This window comes from Talpa europaea (assembly GCF_964194135.1).
Source record: "Talpa europaea genome assembly, chromosome: 13".
Classification (NCBI taxonomy): domain Eukaryota; kingdom Metazoa; phylum Chordata; class Mammalia; order Eulipotyphla; family Talpidae; genus Talpa; species Talpa europaea.
The window spans coordinates 38490264-38509314 of record NC_140080.1 but is presented as its reverse complement, the minus strand read 5'-3'; the positions used below and the strand labels follow the sequence as shown (position 1 = coordinate 38509314).

The following is a 19051-nucleotide window of genomic DNA, read 5'->3' as shown; positions in this document are numbered from 1 at the left end:
TGAGGAGCTTTAAGATGGTTAGTTTGAATTTTCTATCAGATAAGCCATAGACTCATCTTTAGGATGGGTTTCTAGAGATTTATTTTGTTCCTTTGAACCATGTTTACTTGTTTCTTTGTAAACCTGGTGATATTTTGTTGAGACTTGGAGATTTGGAAGAACAGTCACCTCTTTTAGTCTTTACTGATTGACTTCATGTAGGGGAAGACACTCACCAGTCAGCCTGGCTAGAGATTCTGGAAGTCTTTCAGACTTTTCCAGGGATGCCTCTTCTCTGGGTAATTTCCTAGTTGAAGAGGATTACCTCTGTTCTAGTGTCTGCCTGTAGTACTGCAGACACTATTGCGATAATGTATTATCACATTTGCCTTAGTTTTTAGCAGTCCCCAGGCATCCATGGTATACTGCCATTTCTTTCAGCATTCATTCAGAGATCAGTCAAGAATCAGAACAGGCAGGACAGATTGGGCAACCCCCCCCCACCTCTATAAAGCCAGAATTTTGGATGTATATTCCATTTTTTTTCTTTCTCTCCCCTCCCAAAGAAGAAACTAGAAGTAGGGGTTTTCTTCCAGTGCTGTTGCGCCGTGTTGGATGGGGGCTGGATAGAGGCTATAGAAGCTATATGCAAGGAACTTTTTATCTGCTTTGTTGTGGCTGTTTTTGCCTTTGCCTTTGCCTGGAATACTGCATCCTCTGAACTGGTTTCTGCAGTTTTCCCAAGAGTGATTTGGTTCATGTTTTGTTAATTTGGTATCTTCATAGGGAATGGGGGTGGGGGCAGTGCTATTTCCTGCCATCATTCTCAAGTGTTATTCAAATATCTGTTGTATGAAATGGAGATAATGAATATCGGTAGAACATTAAATATGGTAGCACACATCTAATCTGTCTCATTCCCCTCTCTACTCAGGATTAAAGAAGTCATTCCAGGCTTCTTTTCTGTCTATCTCTGTTTTTGTCTCTCTTTTTAGTGGTGTAGTAGCTAGCTTTTAATGAAAGCTCATTTTGCATTAGGAATTTTTTGTGCTCCTGTTATGTGTGTATTAATTGATTTACTTCTTACAATAGTTGTAAAAGAAAGATACTATAATCATTTCCATTTCACATATGAAGAAACTGCATTAAAAGAGTCTAAGTAATTTACCCAAGATTGTACATAACAACTGATAATTGTCTTAGGCTCAGTTTTATAAAACAACTTTGCAAAATGAAAAGAAAGATATATATTCTTTTTGATTTAATATTTAAAATTATGTTTGTTGCAATAATGTTGGCTTATAGCACTCTATATGTGTTAGGGGTTTGTAGGTTCACACCTCTACAAATTCATCTTACCTAATCACACCCTTCAAGACCCCAACACATTCCGCTGGGTACCCCCGTGTACTCTACCTCTCCCCTCTGGTAGTCTCAGTTCTGCAGTCAGATTTCAAGGGTTAGTTTTTATTGGTTTCTTGATTGGTTTTTAATGTTCCACACATGAGAGAAATCATCTGATACTTGTTGTTATCCTTCTGACTTGATTATATGTATTCTTTACTTAGAATGAGTTAAATTTATTTATTGTGGGTCAAATAGAGCAATATTTTAAAGACAAAACACAGAATTCCTGACTATCAGAGTTTTATCACAGAATTATTTTTTCAGGTGTGACTAGAGATCCTATGTTCTGCACTATGATAGTTTAATAATTAGAATAATATAATCATATGTTTTCATTGTTTCACTAGTTTTATTGAGACATGTCATTGTGTTTATGGTGTACAACATAATGATTTCATGCATGTATATGTCGTGAAATGACACTACAATAAAGTTAGTTAACTCACCCCATCACCTCACATAGTGATCTTATTTTTTAAAGAATAAAAATTTTTAAAATCTACTCTCTTAGCAACTTGAACAAATATTCTTCAATTTGAGAAAGACTAGCTTATATAAACTATAAGTCTCTTTTTAACAAAATTATTTTTTTGTAACAAGAAATTGTTGACTTACTGTAGATATTATTTTGTGTTGTTGTAAGTGGTAATTATGCTGTTGGAAATCTCTGTGGTTTAAATACCAAAAAAAATAGAATGACATCAAAGATGTTTATTTTTGTTTTTTATAGGACAGAGTTCACTCAAAGAGGCAGGATTTCAATCACTGGGGCAGGCTTTTTCAACTGCATTTTGGAAACTTTTGCCAGCACATTCTTAAGACAGGGAGCCCAGAAGGTAAGTTGTTTCCACTTTGAACTAACATTAATTTTAAGAAACCATGTTGATTCCTATTGGGTTATTGAATAAAGCTCAGGAACAGACATAATGAGAAAAAAATACAGTTAATAAACAAATATATGCCAAAAATTATCCTTACTAATTATTACATAAATCCAAACGAGAGTAAAGCTAATCTGCCATTTGTGGCACATTACATTGAAGATATGCCAACAAAGAGTATGTGATACTATGGAGAATACTTATTGTTTACTTAAGAGAAATAATCAGAATGAATAATTATATTTAGAGTATATATAGTATGTTCATAAATGCTTTATAAAAAATAATAGCTAATACAGATTGAGTGCTTATTGTATGTTATTTACTATAAAATGAATTTTTATTTATTATTTGATTCTTTCAAACTTTTGAAATAGTTATTATCCTGATATTAGAGATGAGGAAGGCATAGAGATTCAGAGCTCTTGGTTGTCCTTGTGATTTTCAAACTTTATACTCTTGGGATTTAGGCTTCTGTGGAGGTGATTCTGAGGTGACTCACAGTCACCTGTGTAAAGTCTAAGTAGCCTGTTTTAAGTGCGGGTGTTCTGTTTGTAATCTGTCTTAATGATATCATACACGAGATTTATAATACATTCCATTTTTTGCCTTTAGGCATTAATTCGAAAACTCCTTTATAGTAAGGTCCATTCCTTATGCATCTTTATATACCTATTACAGGTATTCTGAAGTGTCTTAAAATTATTTAGTTTTTATTTTCTTTATGATATATTATTCATTCTCTTATTGTGATCATGATCATAATCACAATTGCTTATTTTCAGGATTTACTCAGGACTTAATCATATGTAACCTTGCTTTATTTTGTGTACAGGCTTCAAAACTATTATAAAGAACTATTGGTATGACTCAGAGATTTTCTGGGCAGAGGACCCTTATTCTTGTTTTGTAAGTCTGGGTGCAAGAGTGGGCCTGGACCATGATGCATCAGTCTGGAGGGCTGAGGTGATAACTGCATGTTTGGTACCACATGGTATTCCACAGACATGCTGCTGAGACAGATGATGTGTTCATGGCCTAGAGAGAGCAGATATCCAAACTGGCCCAGCTTGATAAAATGAGCTTGAAGGGGATAGTAGAGCTTCTGCAAGGTCTGATGTGATCTGCACATTATTGCAGGTTTTTCTGCTATATTGCAAAATATGAATTTGCACAAATTCCTATATTCTGAAAAACTTCAATCTAAAAATTGAAGAGAAAAATAATTTCATTCTTATGTTCCTGACTGAGTTGATTTCCTGTACACGCTTTATCAAGATTGACGTGTAAAGATCCAGATTGTAAATATCTGACTTTATGGGCCAAGAGACAAACTTGAGATATTACATATGTGCTTTATAAGAGAAATACATTGTAGAGTATAATTATGTTATAATACAAGTCTATTTAGCAGGAGAATGGATTCTTTTTTGGGGGGAGATAACATTTAGCTGAATTGGGATTCAAAGCTAGTGTTCCCTCCCATCAGTTGGTTGCAAATGTTCATTTGTAGTGACCATTGCTATTTGTGGACCATATAGACACTGGGGATAGGCTCTATCTGGCCTGTGGGCTATATTTTGTCTCCTTGGCTTTAGATAAATGAATACCATTTGTTTATTCAAATGGGGTTGCCCATTAATTCAAACCCATTAATGACTTTTATTTATTTATTTTTTATTTTATTTTTTTTTTATTTATAGAGGCATGTTTTATTTATTTGTTTGTTTGTTTGTTTTGTTTATACATGCACTGGGTACAGTCAGAAGCACGGGAGGGTGAGAGAATTCACCAGAGCCAGAGCAGGGAGCAGAGCAGGCAGAAGGACCGAAGTACACTGCTGAGGGGAGCAGCGGGCGGCAGGAGAGGTCTGCGCACCATGTGGGACCCTCCTCCTGTGGCAGGGGAGCAGCCGGGGATCGAACCGGCGCCGCAGAGGCCGCGGGCAGCTTCGCAACCCAGTGCTCAACCGCTGCACCACCTGGGAGGCCCAAACCCATTAATGACTTTTAAACAAACAACAGTTGTGAACTTTCTCATTCTGTGAGCTGCAAAAAGAGACATTATTATTCTCATTTCATTGACAAGAAATTGCTTAAAGAGATATGCAGGTGGTCTATTGCAGGCCTTCCTTTCTTTTGCAAATATATAATGAGTCTCTGGTTTGTGCTAGGCACCCTGTTAAGTGTGGGTGAAATGGATTTACAAGGTAACATGACTAACAAAGGGTGGAGTTTGGACTCAAATCCCCATCTCTTGTCAACAGGCCATACCCTGTCCCGTGTAGTGTATGAAACAGAATGCCTGCTCAGCACCATGCAGTGTGTTAGATGAATTTGTGTTGTGGTTTTACTCTCTTGTATTTATTAGGACTCTCTGGTTGCAAATAACAAACTACTTTAAGTTCACTATTGTCAAGGTTCAAGGGTGGTGAGGCTGGAATGCTTGGACTGGTCTGTATTGGGGAATTGAAAATGGCCAGGAACCCAGGCAATACCTCCTTTAGCACCTGTCTGTAAAACTAGGCATCTTTTATTTTCACAGGCTATGTAGTGCGATATTGGTCTCCATAGTTCAAGTGTACATGTGTATATAGAATCCTGGTGAACAAAGAGACTATTTGTTTCTTTAATTTACATATTATCTGGAAGGAGCTCTTTTCCCCCCTCCCATTTGTAAAGCATGTTTTAGAGGGTGGCAGTCACGACTAATGTGACTCATCTTCAACCATGATTGTGTGGATTGGAGTATCGCTTTCCAGGTACTGCCCACTACCTTGGACAGTGCCCAGTGTATTTACGTAGAAAGGAGATCTATGCACAGTGATGTCTACAGTTGGATTCAGTCTAGAAATTGCCAAATTACCTTAAAGTTTTAAAAGTGAGGAACCTAATTGATTCCTCTTACTATATTTCACTTACATGCTCATAAATAAGAAAATACTTTTTCCTGCTAGCTTTCACCTTTTCAAAATTTACTTTTTAAAGAGGTTTAGTTTAATTAGTTAGCTTTTCAGTATAAGGAGGCACTTATGCTTAAGTGTCTTTTACCTCTTATTTAAGTGAAATTTTATGGAACCAGCCTCACTTCCTGCTAGCCCTTCTCAGCAGAGCCCACATAAATTGCTTCTGTGGAAGTCACAAATCCATGTTTTGGTGGTGGGTGTGCTACAGTGACTACACCTGAGGGGACAATCTTATACTTCCGAAGCACTAACAAGGATGTAAACCAGTATAACTTCAATAAAAGAATAGTACACCATCCATCTCCAGAACTTTTTCATCTCCTAAACAGAAACTCTGCAGCTCTTAAATAACTCTCCTCTTTCTTCTCTCTTCAGAGCTATTGGCAACCACTGTTCTGTTTCTTTTCTCTATGAATTTGACTACTCTAGGGATTTCACATATGTGGAATCATTCAAAGTGTGTGCTTTTTTTTTGTCTAGCTTATTTCACACCCATGTTGTGTATGTGTAAGAATCTCCTTCCTTTTTAAGTACTATTCCCTTTTACGATATACCACATTTTGTTTATTAATCCATCTGTGCACATTTGGGTGGCTTTCACCTTTTGGCTGTTGGGAATAATGCTGGTATCAGCAGAAGTATATAAATAGCTGTTCAAGCCCCTGCTTTCAGTTCTTTTGCTGGATTATATGGTAATTCTGTTTAATTTTTTTTAAAGATTTATTTTATTTATGCATACAAGAGCTGGGGTGTACAAGAGCTGGGGTATAGGCCAGAGGTGTGGGGATGAGCTGATTCACCGGAGACAGAGTGGGGAGCAGAACAGAAAGATCTACTGAAATATACTGCTGAGGGGAGCAGCTGGCTGCACCATGTGGGTTAGCTCCCTGGCCGAGGATTGTACTTGTGCTGCAGTGGCTGCTGATAGTTTGATAGTGCTGAGACTTAACTCCTAGTGCCACCAGGGAGGCCCTGTTTAATTTTTGGGGGAACTGCTTAACAGTTTCTTTTTTAAAATGATTTATTTATTCATGCATACAAGAACCGGAGTAAAGACCAGACGTGTGGGAGGGTGAGAGGATTCACCAGAGACAGAGCGGGGAGCAGAACAGGCAGGCTGATTGAAATACACTGCTGAGGGGAGCAGTGGGCAAGACAGGAGATGTCTGCCGTGCCATGTTGGATTCTTGCCGGCCGACTGGCCGGCTGGGATCAAACCCACACTGTACAGACTGCGGACAGCTTCACAGCGCTGTGCTCAACCACCCGCGCCACCAGGGGAGGCCCTTAACAGTTTGTTTTTGAGATAGCTCCTTATCTTTGTCTAAAACAGTGGCACAAAGCAACAGATTTTGCCAATACTATTATTTTTTCCCCCAAGTTTGCACAGAAGAGTATAATATAAACTGCACTCTCACGACACTAGTGAGCATGCTTCTCAGTCTGAGGGCACTTACTTATCTCTTGACTTTGCCTTGGTTTCTGTCCCTTTGCCTAGATTCTGTTTGGTGGACAGTTTTGACCCATGATAGTCAAGAGAACATGGGTTAGAAGTGGCATGGACAGGTAGCATGTTGGATACCAAGTGCATATTTTAGCATTCCTCAAGGTAAGCAAATACATTCACAGAAAGTACTGAAGGAAAGTAGGGGTCAGTGGGAGTCTGAGACATGTAAAAGACTCCATACAATCCTGCTCTCTGTTGGGATGGGCAGCAACTGTGGAGCAGAGCTGGCAGCTCAGCCATGAGTCAAGTCTGATCTCAGGGATCTTAAGAGTTAAAAACAGAGATCAGGATGTTCCCCTGTGCAGGATGGCTGTGCATGTGCTCCTCAGTTCTGGAAAGGAATCCCTCAAGCCAGTGTTTCTCAATCTTTATTTTATTATCAACTCCCAAGGAGACATGTTAGACATGTTTTTTTTCCTAACAGTCCCCTCTTGAAGTCTTAATGGACATACCAATTATCTGTTTATATACTGTACTATATCTTCACTTTATACATAAAAATGTAATATTTTTTTGTTCCCAAGTAAATGCTTTCACTGTTTTTGATATTATCCCCTATTTAATTTTGAGAAATCATGCTGTATACTACATGGGGCAGAAATATCTTTTAGAGTTTCTGTTTCCATCTCTCGAAGTCGAAACAAAACAAATCATCAGTCCCTGTCTGCCCAACCTCTCAAAAAACGCCTAATATTCCAAACCCCTGTAGGGTTTTGCAAATCCTATATTTAATTTTTCTGGGAGATGCACAGGAGATAGCATGGGTGATAACAGTCTTGTCATGCAAATGTTCTTTTTTTGCCCAGTTTTCTGAGTACTTAGAGATGACTACAAATGCTGCCGAATGCAGAGCTCTCATTATGTCCTCATGTAGAGGGTATTTTTTTTTTTTTTTTTTTTTAGTTTGTGAAATACATTTTCAATGTGTGATAAAATAAAATAATTTGTTATTTCAGCCACTCTCTTGGCAAGTTCTCATTATTGGTTCCATCATTATTATTATTGTGTTGATCAGGAGCTGAAGCAGAGGGATTGAATTTAACAGCATGTGAAATATCTGCCACTGAAACAATGTGGGCAAGTCAAACAATTTGAACAGCACTTTGAGGAAGGCTTGGCCTAGACATGCTTTAGCTAAAGAGATCTGAACTCTGCTTTTTTAGGGTGTATGCTCATTTTAGCCTTACAAAAATCCATTCTAACTGTGGAAGATAATTTCCTGTGATTGAGGATAATCTGCTTGAGTATGTACATACATATATAGTGTGTGTGTGCATGTGTGTGCATATGTATATACATACTGAGATAACATATATGTAGTACAAATGGGCATTTGAAAAACCTGCCACTATTTAATTGCATCATTTTTGCAAACTGTATTATTTCTCTTTGGCTATATAACAAATGACCTCAATACTCCCCAGCTTACAGTAAAACACATTTATTTTCTCTCAGTTTCTGTGGAGTCTAGGTATAACTTAGTTGGAGTTCTCTGCTTCAGGGTCTCATAAGAATATAATCAAGGTGTTGGCTGAGGTGGTGAACTCATCTGAAAGCTGGATGCAGAAGATTCAGGTCTAAATATATATGCTCATTGGTTGCTAGAGGATTCTGCCAGTCTCCCTTGGTTCTTTGACACATGGATCTTTACAGAGCATCTAATGGGAGAGAGACAGAGTTAGTGAGCTCTCACTAGCAAGCTGAAAGCCGTACTCTTTTGTTACTTAACCCTAGAAGTGTCATCCCTTTATTTTTCTGTATTCTGTTCATTTGGAGCAAGTTATTGGATGCAGTCTGACTCTGGAAATTACCAAGTGCATAACTACCTGAGTTGGATCACTCGGAGTGCATCACAACCACCTGTTATACTCAGCTAAGTCCAAGGGCATACCAAGTTCTATGCCCAGTTGTATGAACAACTGTTAAGTTTTTTTTGATACATACTGGGAATTTATTATAATTAGAGTTTGGTGAGGGTCAGCTGTACCCTTACACTTCAGCTTATAATAAACATATGTAACACATATAGACATTTATGAATCATTTATTTACAAGAAGGCACAAAAATATTTACCTGTTAAGTTCATTTAAGCCTCTGTCCTTTGGGGTGCTTTGATCACAAATTGCACACAGTTAAGTGACAATATTCCAAAGGCAAGGTTCCTCTCTTTTACAGATTGTATCAGGCTGCCAGAATCTTGTGCTCCAGTGACTGGCTATAGGTAAAAAGTATGGGTGGCATCCCTAAAGTTGGTGGGTGAATCACTTGCTAGATGGAGTCTTATATCCTGATCTTGCAAAGATGGGTCTTTCGTAGAATTTTGACCTTTTTCCCATGTCTCCAATATGGTAGTTAGCAAGTCTCATTGTATCAGGGAAAATTCATAATTCCAACATTCCTTTTGAAAATTATCAAAGATAAAGGTAGCTTGAAGTTTCTGGAGAGTAAAGTTGCTGACTAGAATGCTGTAGTGTGAAGTGCACAGTAGGGCAATTGACTGTACTGGGTGTATAACTTGAGCTAACACATGGTACTCATATTGTAATATATGTGCTGAAGTATTTTGAAGAAAATTATAGATATCATAATAGTCTTATACTAAATAGCAACTCTTGAACTAAAAGCCTAGTGTGTTCTTCCTTTAGAAAGATTTTTTCATGTGAAACAAGGTTGTGTTGGCATGTTTAACAGAGATTGAATGTAAAGCTTTAGAGAAGTGCCCCTTGTCCATCATTGGGTTTTCTCGCCAGATGTCACACTTCATATCTTGGATGTTCAGGTTTCTGTTCTCTAAAGTGGAGTGATAATAGTCCAACTGCAGGGTCATTTTAAGGATTATATGAGGGCACATACGTGAAACATGCCTGGCATGTAGAAAACTAAAATAATTATTAGCATTAAGGGGTGTTCTCCGGTAAGAAGCATGTTTTTTCAAAAATCCCTAGCCTTTTAAATACTAAGGAAACAAAAATTTTAGACAGCAGCAGTATAGATCAAGTTGGTATTCTTTTCTTAAAAATTATTTTGCGTCATAAAGGAAAAATTTATTTTGTATCACTTAAATAACATTCATAAATTTTAATACTCAGTGTATTTACAAACATTCAACATGGTAATATAGATCCTTCTATGTGTCTTTTTCTGTTTGCATTTGTAGGTATATATAATTTTTAGAAACATGTTATTTATTTTTCTTATTGAGGTAGTGTTAATTTATATCACACTATATGTCTTAGGGGTATAGGTTTACATAACTAAAAGTGTATATTATTTCACCACTTCCACCACCAAAACCCGAGTAATCCTCCATTAGGACCCTCTTCTCCCCTTTGTTCCTGCCCTACCACAGTCCGCTTGTTGTAGCTTTAGTCATAGTCCATTGTGCTCTATTAAAAAAATGGGAATATTCGGTTCATTTAGCCCAGCTTTCTTATTTATGAATATATGTGAACATTTTTTATTATTTTATATTGTTATTTGAAACAGATTTTTGATTCCTCCCTAATATTCCAGTGGCGTAATAGATTTTTGTTAGTTTCTATTGTTTTCACTTTTATAAATAATAATGTGGTAAATCATGGTTATACATACTTGATTATATTTTTTGTTGTTTCCTAAGAAAGAGTTTCACATTTTTAAGACCTTTGATGTATATTGCCAGATTTCCTTCCAAAATAGTTCTGCCATTGTATAGCTTCCATCATTAGCTGATTCTGGGTATTATCATTTCTCTTACTGTATGACTTGAATGAATGACCTAACCTTTTAGAATTTCCGTTTGCTAATAGGAAGACAGGGTTAATTATTCCTACCTCATGGGATTGATGTGAATTAAAAATAAAATTTTGATTCCTCTCATAGTTTGATTCCTGCTCCAAAGACATTGAAAATTAATGGTTCTTTCATTAACCAGCTGTCCTCCTCCAGACTTTGTTTTACCTTCAACTGGTTGCCCAGAGCTACTCAATTCTGCCTGTGAACTGAATGTGTAGTGTCCACACATGTGGTAGTTACAATCCTAAAACATTTCCAAACTTCGTAATGTCAAGATAGAGGAAAAAAGCAAATAAAAATACCATTCAGAAGAATAAATGAAAGTCATAAGTATGGTGTAAGAATACCAGTGTAATATGTTACTTCCTACATATTGGAGGCTTATATCTCCTGTTTGGTTAAATGGATTCTTTTAAGATGCTTTACATGACTTGCTCTGAAAGAACCTTACTTTCAAAAGAATTGATGAAATATGTACTCTCTCCATTCCATAGAGTTTATTTCCTAGCTGTCTTGTTACCTTTGTTGATAATAATTTTTAATCCCACTCTTGAATGTGCAAATAGATTGATTTATTTGATACTTATTCATTAGATGTCATGAAGATATTACCAAGCATTCTGATTTTTAACAACTTATTTCTAGCTCACTTAAATAACATTAGCTTCCTTCTTATACACGCCCCTCTCCTTCTGCTCAGCTCATCCTGCTGTTATCTCTAGAGTTTTAGTTCCATGAAATATAGCCTTTCCAGTGAAAATATCTTGGTGAAAATGAGTATTCTTTGAGTGATGTAGTTTTTTTTCTTTCCACTGAGTTTAAATCATTGCTTTTACCTTGACTGTGAGACTTAGGAATCCAAAATCCCTTGATGGCTCATTTGAATTCATCCGTGTTGTAATAGACTTTGCTCAGAGATAAAGCTTTTGGGAATTCCTTAAATCAGCCTGTGAAAATATGGAATGTTGCCCTCCATGCAACTAGACAAAACCTGGGGAGTTAATGCCTACCTGAAATGATGGAAAGTGGTTTATCCTTGTCATTATTTGTGTGGTGAATGTGAGTCAAGTCTGCACAGTGTGAGGTGGGCCATGTGGGTGGGGCTAGGACACCTGGACTCTGCCTTGTCCCCTGTAATGGCCACACTAGGTGGACATATTGTCTGAACTTCACATCAAAATCAGGGTTGGATAAGGAAGGGCATTTTCAATTCTGATATTGTATATCCCTTTTTGCCTTCCCCCAATGTGTAAACGCCAAGATTTATTTAATTTGTTTGACAAATAGTCTTTAAGCCTGCAAGAAAATTCATTTTTTTAATTAATTATTTATTTATTTAAAATTCTTTTTTTTTTAAACTTTTTTTTGCACTTTTTTTTTAAGATTTATTTATTTATTTATACAAGCACTGGGTACAGTCAGAAGCGTGGGAGGGTGAGAAAATTCACCAGAGCCAGAGTGGGGAGCAGAGTAGGCAGACTGACGAAGTACACTGCTGAGGGGAGCAGCGGGCGGCAGGAGAGGTCTGTGCGCCATGCGGGACCCTCCTCCGGTGGCTGGGGAGCAGCCGGGGATCGAACTGGCGCTGCAGGGGCTGCGGGCAGCTTTGCAACCCAGTGCTCAACTGCTGCGCCACTGGGGAGGCCCTGCAAGAAAATTCATTTTAAATTAAGTAGGTCCTCAAGAGCCTAAGAATTCATGTAACAAGTAGATGGTTGAGGACTCTGGTGGCATTACACATTTAAAAATAAGAAATTTGCTTTTATGTAATGCTAGTTAGCAAGAGGGGTTGGTGAGAATATAATGGGTTGTTACAGTTTCATTTTTATCCTATATATGTGTACTAATAAACTAAATTGCAAAGTTTTGTGGATCTTCTAAGTATTGGTGCCCAATAAAAGATGTGTTGGTTTATTTTAATTGTGTCTTCAGTAAATACAGACTGTTTTGTAAACTCTAATTTATTGAGTGTGTACCACGAGCCCAGCACTGCACTCTTCTGTGAGCATTGAGCTCTCCTAGTAACCATCAGAATGAGAGATTTGTTATTCCCACTTTTCCATTTCACAGATGAGGAAAGGGAGGCTCACAGAGGTTAAATTATTTGCAGGGTGTTGTCAGCTGGTAAGTGGCAGAGCTGCACCTCCAGGAGGTCTGACCTAGTAACTCCCTGACTTGGAGGGTAGAGTCCTTTCCACTGAAGAGCTTGCGTGAGGAGAGGGGCAAATGCATGATAACTCATCTCCTACAGCATTGGGTAACATAGGACCTTGAAGCAGACGCTTGTTAGGACATAAAGAAAATGTCCCGTCTCCATGACGGTTACAGAGGTACTTGCTTGCCTCATGCTCCTTGCTCTCATTCCCAACCTGCTATATTTGAAGCTTTGGGGGGCCGTGTTCTTCCCGCTGTTCTGGATAGAATTTCCAACCAATATTTTACTATTCTGAGCCCGTTCCCTCCCTCTGTTGTGCTAAATTCAAAGACAAAGACAAAGAGAAAATAGGAATTTGTGGCCATCGTAAATCTTCACGTACCTCGTATAAACCTAAGGCAGACTCTGAATTGAAAACTGAAATAGCTCTGGCCAGGCTCATTAAGAAACCAGAAAAATAGGGGCTGCATCTGCAGATTGGGTGGACTAAGTGCATTTGAGGTACAAATCTTTTGTGGATCAAATCTTTTGTAAGATTGGGCTGGGATTCAGCCAGGCTCTTTGTGCAAAATTAAAGCTCTTAGTTTGACCAACAAGGCCAGGAAAATGTCATTTAGGCATCTCAGATCAGGGCTTAATACAGAATTCTGAGTAGAGTGAGTAGAATTGCAATGGTAATTTCATTTCGAAAAGGTACATCCAACAGTTAAACTTCAGTTGTGTGCTTAAGCCCTGCCATATGCTAGTTAAATGCTCCTGGAATGGGCTGCGGTATTCAGCTCTCCTCTTGCTGTTTTCCTCCTCTGCCTGTGATTTTTTGAATCTGTCTCCCCACCCTATGGTAGAAAATTTCATTTCTTGCTAAAGGACCTTGTTGTGCCCACCTTTTGAAAGACTTGGGGTTACCAGCAGAGCTCCCCAAAGATGATGAGAGGCGGCTAGAGTGTCTGCATCATAAGCAGGAAAGAAACCTTACATATTGTGCACCCAGGTTTATTGCAGTGATGTTTCTTTATCTTTCTCAATTTCTTTGGAAACCTATTTGCTCCCTGGGATTTGACTCCTTATTCCTTGCCTAACTTTTCTCCTTAGATTCTGTGTAAACTGTTTTGTATTTTTCTTTGAATTTCTCTTTAGTAAAATAAAATGGCTTTTCGAGGTTAATTATTATCTTTAATATTGACACCCAGTTTAAGAATTTTAAGGCTGTAATTAAACATTTTCTTGAGCAGTAGCTTTTGGTGGGGATATAACTTTTATTACTTTAAAAGACACTAATTTTTGTTAATGGGTTTTGTATTCTCTGCACTTCTTGATATGCTTGAAATATTTCATAACTAGGAAGTTGCTGCACTTGTCCCAAAAAGACACTTTCAATCTTTAAACAAAATTTTAAAAAAGTTAAATGTTTTTTAGTAGGAGCTACTTTAATGGTATTTCTAGCAGAGCGGTTTATGTTCTTTTGCCCCAGTGCTCTTTGAAAATAGCAGAATACCCTATTTTGACTAGCTGTGTGACCTTGGGCAAGTGATTTAATTTCCAGAATCTCATTTTCCTCACCTCTGAAATGAGGACAATATTGGGACCTACTTCATAGATTACTTGTGAGGGGCAAGTGAGTTACATGCCCTAATATGTAGGACAATGCTTGGCATCTGTAAATGATCATTTGTAAATGATCAGCTGTTACTATTTAAAAAGTAAAATTCAAGTGACAGCAAAAACATATTTTCCTATTATGACAGTATAGACAAATGCTTAGTGGTTAGTTTTGTAACAGGGTGGTCCCCAGGAAAGGGGGAAGTTCCAGGTTCCCTGCCCCACCCTACCCGGAATCTCCCCCTTTCCTGGGGACCACCCTGTTACAGTTTGAGTCCACCTTTGGTGTCAACCCAGTTAAAATCTCAGTGCCCTCCTTCATAGGGTCTGGATAAGTTTAACCTCTCTCTGAGTGAATTATGAATAATGCTACCTATCTTATGAGTAAGAATTAAAGGGAATAGTGTAAAGAAGTGTTTAAAATACTTTGGCATACAAAAAGTACTCCATACATGATAATTATCTTTCCATTATAACTCAAATTGGCATAATCTTTCTAGTCTTTTATATGCAGATTTTAAACAGTCATAATTACAGTGAAAGTAGAATTCATATCTTACTTTTTTCAAGCAATATTTTATCACAAATACCTTTCACAGAAGCTACATAAACTTCAAAGCCATCATTTTAATCATTGCATAATTTTTCATTAAGTAGTTACATAATAATTGATTTTACCACTTCCCTAGTATTGAACATTAATGCTATTTCTAAGTTTTACCTTTATAAATGAGACCATGTGAAACATCTTTGTATACAGAGCCTTTCATATAATTTCCTTACAAAAGATTCCCTGAAGTACTCTTATCAGTATGTGACTATTTTCATGATTCTCTGAGTGTGTTTTTTGCCTCCCTTCCTGAATGAGAGGCTATTGTGTGGAGCTCACCACTTTATCCTCAGTGCCTAGAACATAGGTGGCGTTCAATCAGTATTTATTGAATTAGTAAAAACGAATCCACATATTATTTTCTGGACTTCTTTGTTTTCTTCCTATTATCTCTTGAAACTATTCTTAAGAGCAGAGAAATTTCTTTTCCATTGGCGTATTAGGAAAGGTGACATTTATTGAGCATTTCTTATGCATCAGGCATCATCCTGAGTATATCACATACATTACTGTCTCCATTTTGCTCAACGCTTCTCTTAGTAAGTGCTATTGTTACTATTTTATAGATGAGGAGGCCCAGAGAGGTGAGTTGACTTGCCCAAGGTCACACAGGTGGTGAATGGTAAGAATTGGGGATTCACCCCTGCTCATGGATTGGAAGAATAAACATTATTAAAATGGCCATCCTTCCAAAAGCAATATACAGATTCAATGCTATTCCAATCAAAATTTCAATGTCATTCTTCAAAGAAATAGAACAATTATTGATGAAATTCATATGGAATCACAAAAAACCCCGAATAGCCAAAGCTCTCCTGAAAAAAAAAGAAGGGAATGGAGGCATCAGACTCCCAGACTTCAAACTATACTACAAAGCCATAATCATCAAAACCGCATGGTATTGGAACAAGAACAGACATACAGACCAATGGAATCGAATAGAAAATCCAGAAATAAACCCACAGGTTTATGGTCAACTAATCTTTGACAAAGGAGCAAAGACTATGCATTGGAGCAAAGAAAGTTTGTTCAATAAATGGTGCTGGGAAAACTGGGTCGCTACATGCAAAAGAATGAAGCTTGACCACCACCTCACACCATATACAAAAATCAACTCAAAATGGATTAAAGAACTAGACATAAGACCTGAAACCATAAAATATATAGAAGGAAATATAGGCGAAACACTACGTGATTTGCACATCAAAGACATCTTTACAGACACATCACCCAAAGCTGTGATAGTGAAGGCAAAGATAAACAGCTGGGACTATATCAAATTAAAGAGCTTTTGCACAGCAAAAGAGACAATAACAAAAACAAAGAGAAACCCCACCAACTGGGAGAACATTTTTACACCCAACACTAATGATAAAGGACTGATCACAAAAATCTGCAAAGAGCTGATGAGACTCAACAACAACAAAGAAAATAATCCAGTCAAAAAATGGGCAGAAGAGCTTAAAAGAAACTTCTCTGAAGAGGAAATGCAAATGGCCAACAGGCATATGAAAAAATGTTCAACATCACTTGTCATCAGGGAAATGCAAATCAAAACTACCATGAGATACCATCTTACACCAGTGAGAATGGCACATATTAAAAAAACTAGCAACAACAAATGTTGGCGAGGGTGTGGAGAAAAAGGAACTCTTCTGCACTGTTGGTGGGAGTGCAAACTGGTCCAACCACTGTGGAAAGCTGTGTGGAGATTTCTGGACCTACTAAACATAGAGCTTCCATATGACCCAGCAATTCCACTCCTAGGTATTTACCCAAAGGACACAGAAACATCAATTCCAAAGAACACCTGCACCCCTATGTTTATAGCAGCACTGTTTACAATAGCTAAGCTTTGGAAACAACCCAAATGCCCAAAAATAGATGACTGGATCAAGAAGATGTGGTACATATATACCATGGAATATTACTCAGCATTCAAAAAAGATAAACACATGCAATTTGCTGCAACATGGATGGCGCTGGAAGGGATCATGCTCAGCGAAATAAGCCAAAAAGAAAAAGAAAAATACCGGATGGTCTCACTCATAGCAGGAATCTAGAAAACTTAAATAAGGGACCAGGAAAATGAATAACTATAAGAAAGTGAAAATCAAAATCAACAAAAAACTATGAACCAGAGACACTTTTAGGGGGGCGGGGGCGGGAGGGGAGGGATTGGGGTCAGAATGGGGGGCTGCAATTGTATGGGGAATATAACAATAAAATTTATAAAAAAAAAAAAAAAAAAAAAAAGAATTGGGGATTCAGCATTGTGCCCTTAATCTGAGCACCTAATGACTAAAGCATTGCTCCCTCGTTTTACTTTTCCAGCAACTCTCTCCCCTTTGCACTTTAGCCATTCTAACAAATTAATTCCCAAAGAGCCTGAATTTGTTGGCTAAATTCAAATCAAAGTGTAAATCAGAGTTGTCCTTCAACCTTGTGGATTTTGCATCAGTCTCAGAATAATAACCACATTGCTTATGGCACTTTTTGTTTAAAAGGACTATCATCTTTGCAGCTCACCAAGTGAAGGACATGTGAATATATTTTTTTAATAAACTTTAGATTTTTTTTTATAGAAGGGAAGAGTTTTATCAGATTATTTAACATTCAAGACAGCTGGTAGATACAGAACATTGTCCATGTAGGTGTTATTAATCTGTGCTGGTATGGTGTGTGTGTGGGACCACACACTACCAAGGATATGATCTTTTCATTTAGTTGGCAACGGAAAAAGTAGAGCAACTTGGTAAAAGTATCAACTACTTATTACATCTATTTCTTTAATTTCTCCTTTTATATAACATAATTCCAACTGAGTAAATTTTAAAGGTCTCATTGACTTTGTTAAACAGTTCATGAATTGGCCAGCATCCTTTCTAGCAAGTAGAAGAGAGTTCTACAGAGCTACAGAAAAGGGAAGGTTTTCAAAGGCAACACAAAGGAGTGAAAAAAGTCTTGGGAATGGAAAAAGTCTCTGGGGCAGATTAGTCCATCTTCTTTTGGGAGATGGGAAAGATTGCATCATTGGTGCTGACCAAACAATTCCACACAGACTGATAAGACTGCGTTCCTGGGGCCTCCCCTGGTGGTGCAGCGGTTGAGCGCTGGGCTGCGAAGCTGCCTGCAGCCTCTGCAGCGCTGGTTCCATCCTCGACCACCGGCGAGGTTCCCACATGGCGCGCAGACCTCTCCTGCCACCCGCTGCTCCCCTCAGCAGTGTATTTCATCATTCTGCCTATTCTGCTCCCCAGTCTGGCTCTGGTGAATTCTCTCACCTTCCTGCGCTTCTGACTGTACCCAGTGCTTGTATAAATAAATTAAAAAAACTTAAAAAAAAAAAAAGACTGCATTCCTGAAGGAGGTTAAAACTGCAGTTAGGTTAGGTATTAACCTGTGAACTTAGTATAGACGACTCCATTTGGGGCCTGCTGATTCTTTTTAACCCTCCTTTTACCTTATCAGTTTATTATGGTGGCTGAGAATTAAAAAAAAAAAAGATTACTTCTATAAGTATTACAAGGTAATTTTTTCCCCTTAGCAAGTGAGTGATTCATAATAACAGCAGGTGGTTTATCATTAGATAATTATTTGTACGTAGAGATTTTATTTTTTAGTTATCTATATGGAGCTTTTGTTCTGGTGGTTCTTGTTAATTTGTGATTTTGAATGTTTAGAATTTTTAAAAAGGACTCACTTCTTAGACTTGCAATGGACTTCATGATTTTGCCACTCTACAGGTAATATGAAGGGTGAGAAGTGAAGACAGGCCATCATATTTATGTTGTGAATGTTCCTTACCACATTCCAGCTCCAGGTTGTAATGTGGTAGATACTTTGTTTACCCTCCCCAGGATTTGTCCTCAAGAAATGATGATAATGTTTAGCACCAAAAGACTTTTAGTGGCAATTGAAAAGTTCTCCAGCATGACATTAGGTAACACGAGGAATTCTAGTTGGCATATATTGAAACAGAAGTGCTCCTGTGCACACTTTCGTTCTCCATCTTCTCCAGAATTCGTAAGGGAGTTTCACTGGGTATCAACAGAAAATGAAATGTGTTTGGAGATGTGGTCAGGTGCTTTTTATTCTTAGGGCAATTTCAAAAACGATTTGTGTTTTATTCTCATCCTACCTCCTTAACTTTATAAAATCAAAACCATTTAG

At 37.7% G+C, this 19051-nt stretch overlaps 1 protein-coding gene across 1 annotated transcript in view; it reads left to right on the top strand.

Annotated features, from left to right (window-relative positions):
* The window catches only part of PRELID2 (PRELI domain containing 2), a gene marked incomplete at both ends in the record, with an annotated part of 59215 nt that overhangs the window by 30266 nt on the left and 9898 nt on the right, over window positions 1-19051 (top strand). Inside the window, one exon of the mRNA XM_084252880.1 lies at window positions 2117-2222. Coding sequence (XP_084109006.1) covers window positions 2117-2222 — 106 coding nt within the window. The remainder of the gene's footprint in view (window positions 1-2116; window positions 2223-19051) is intronic.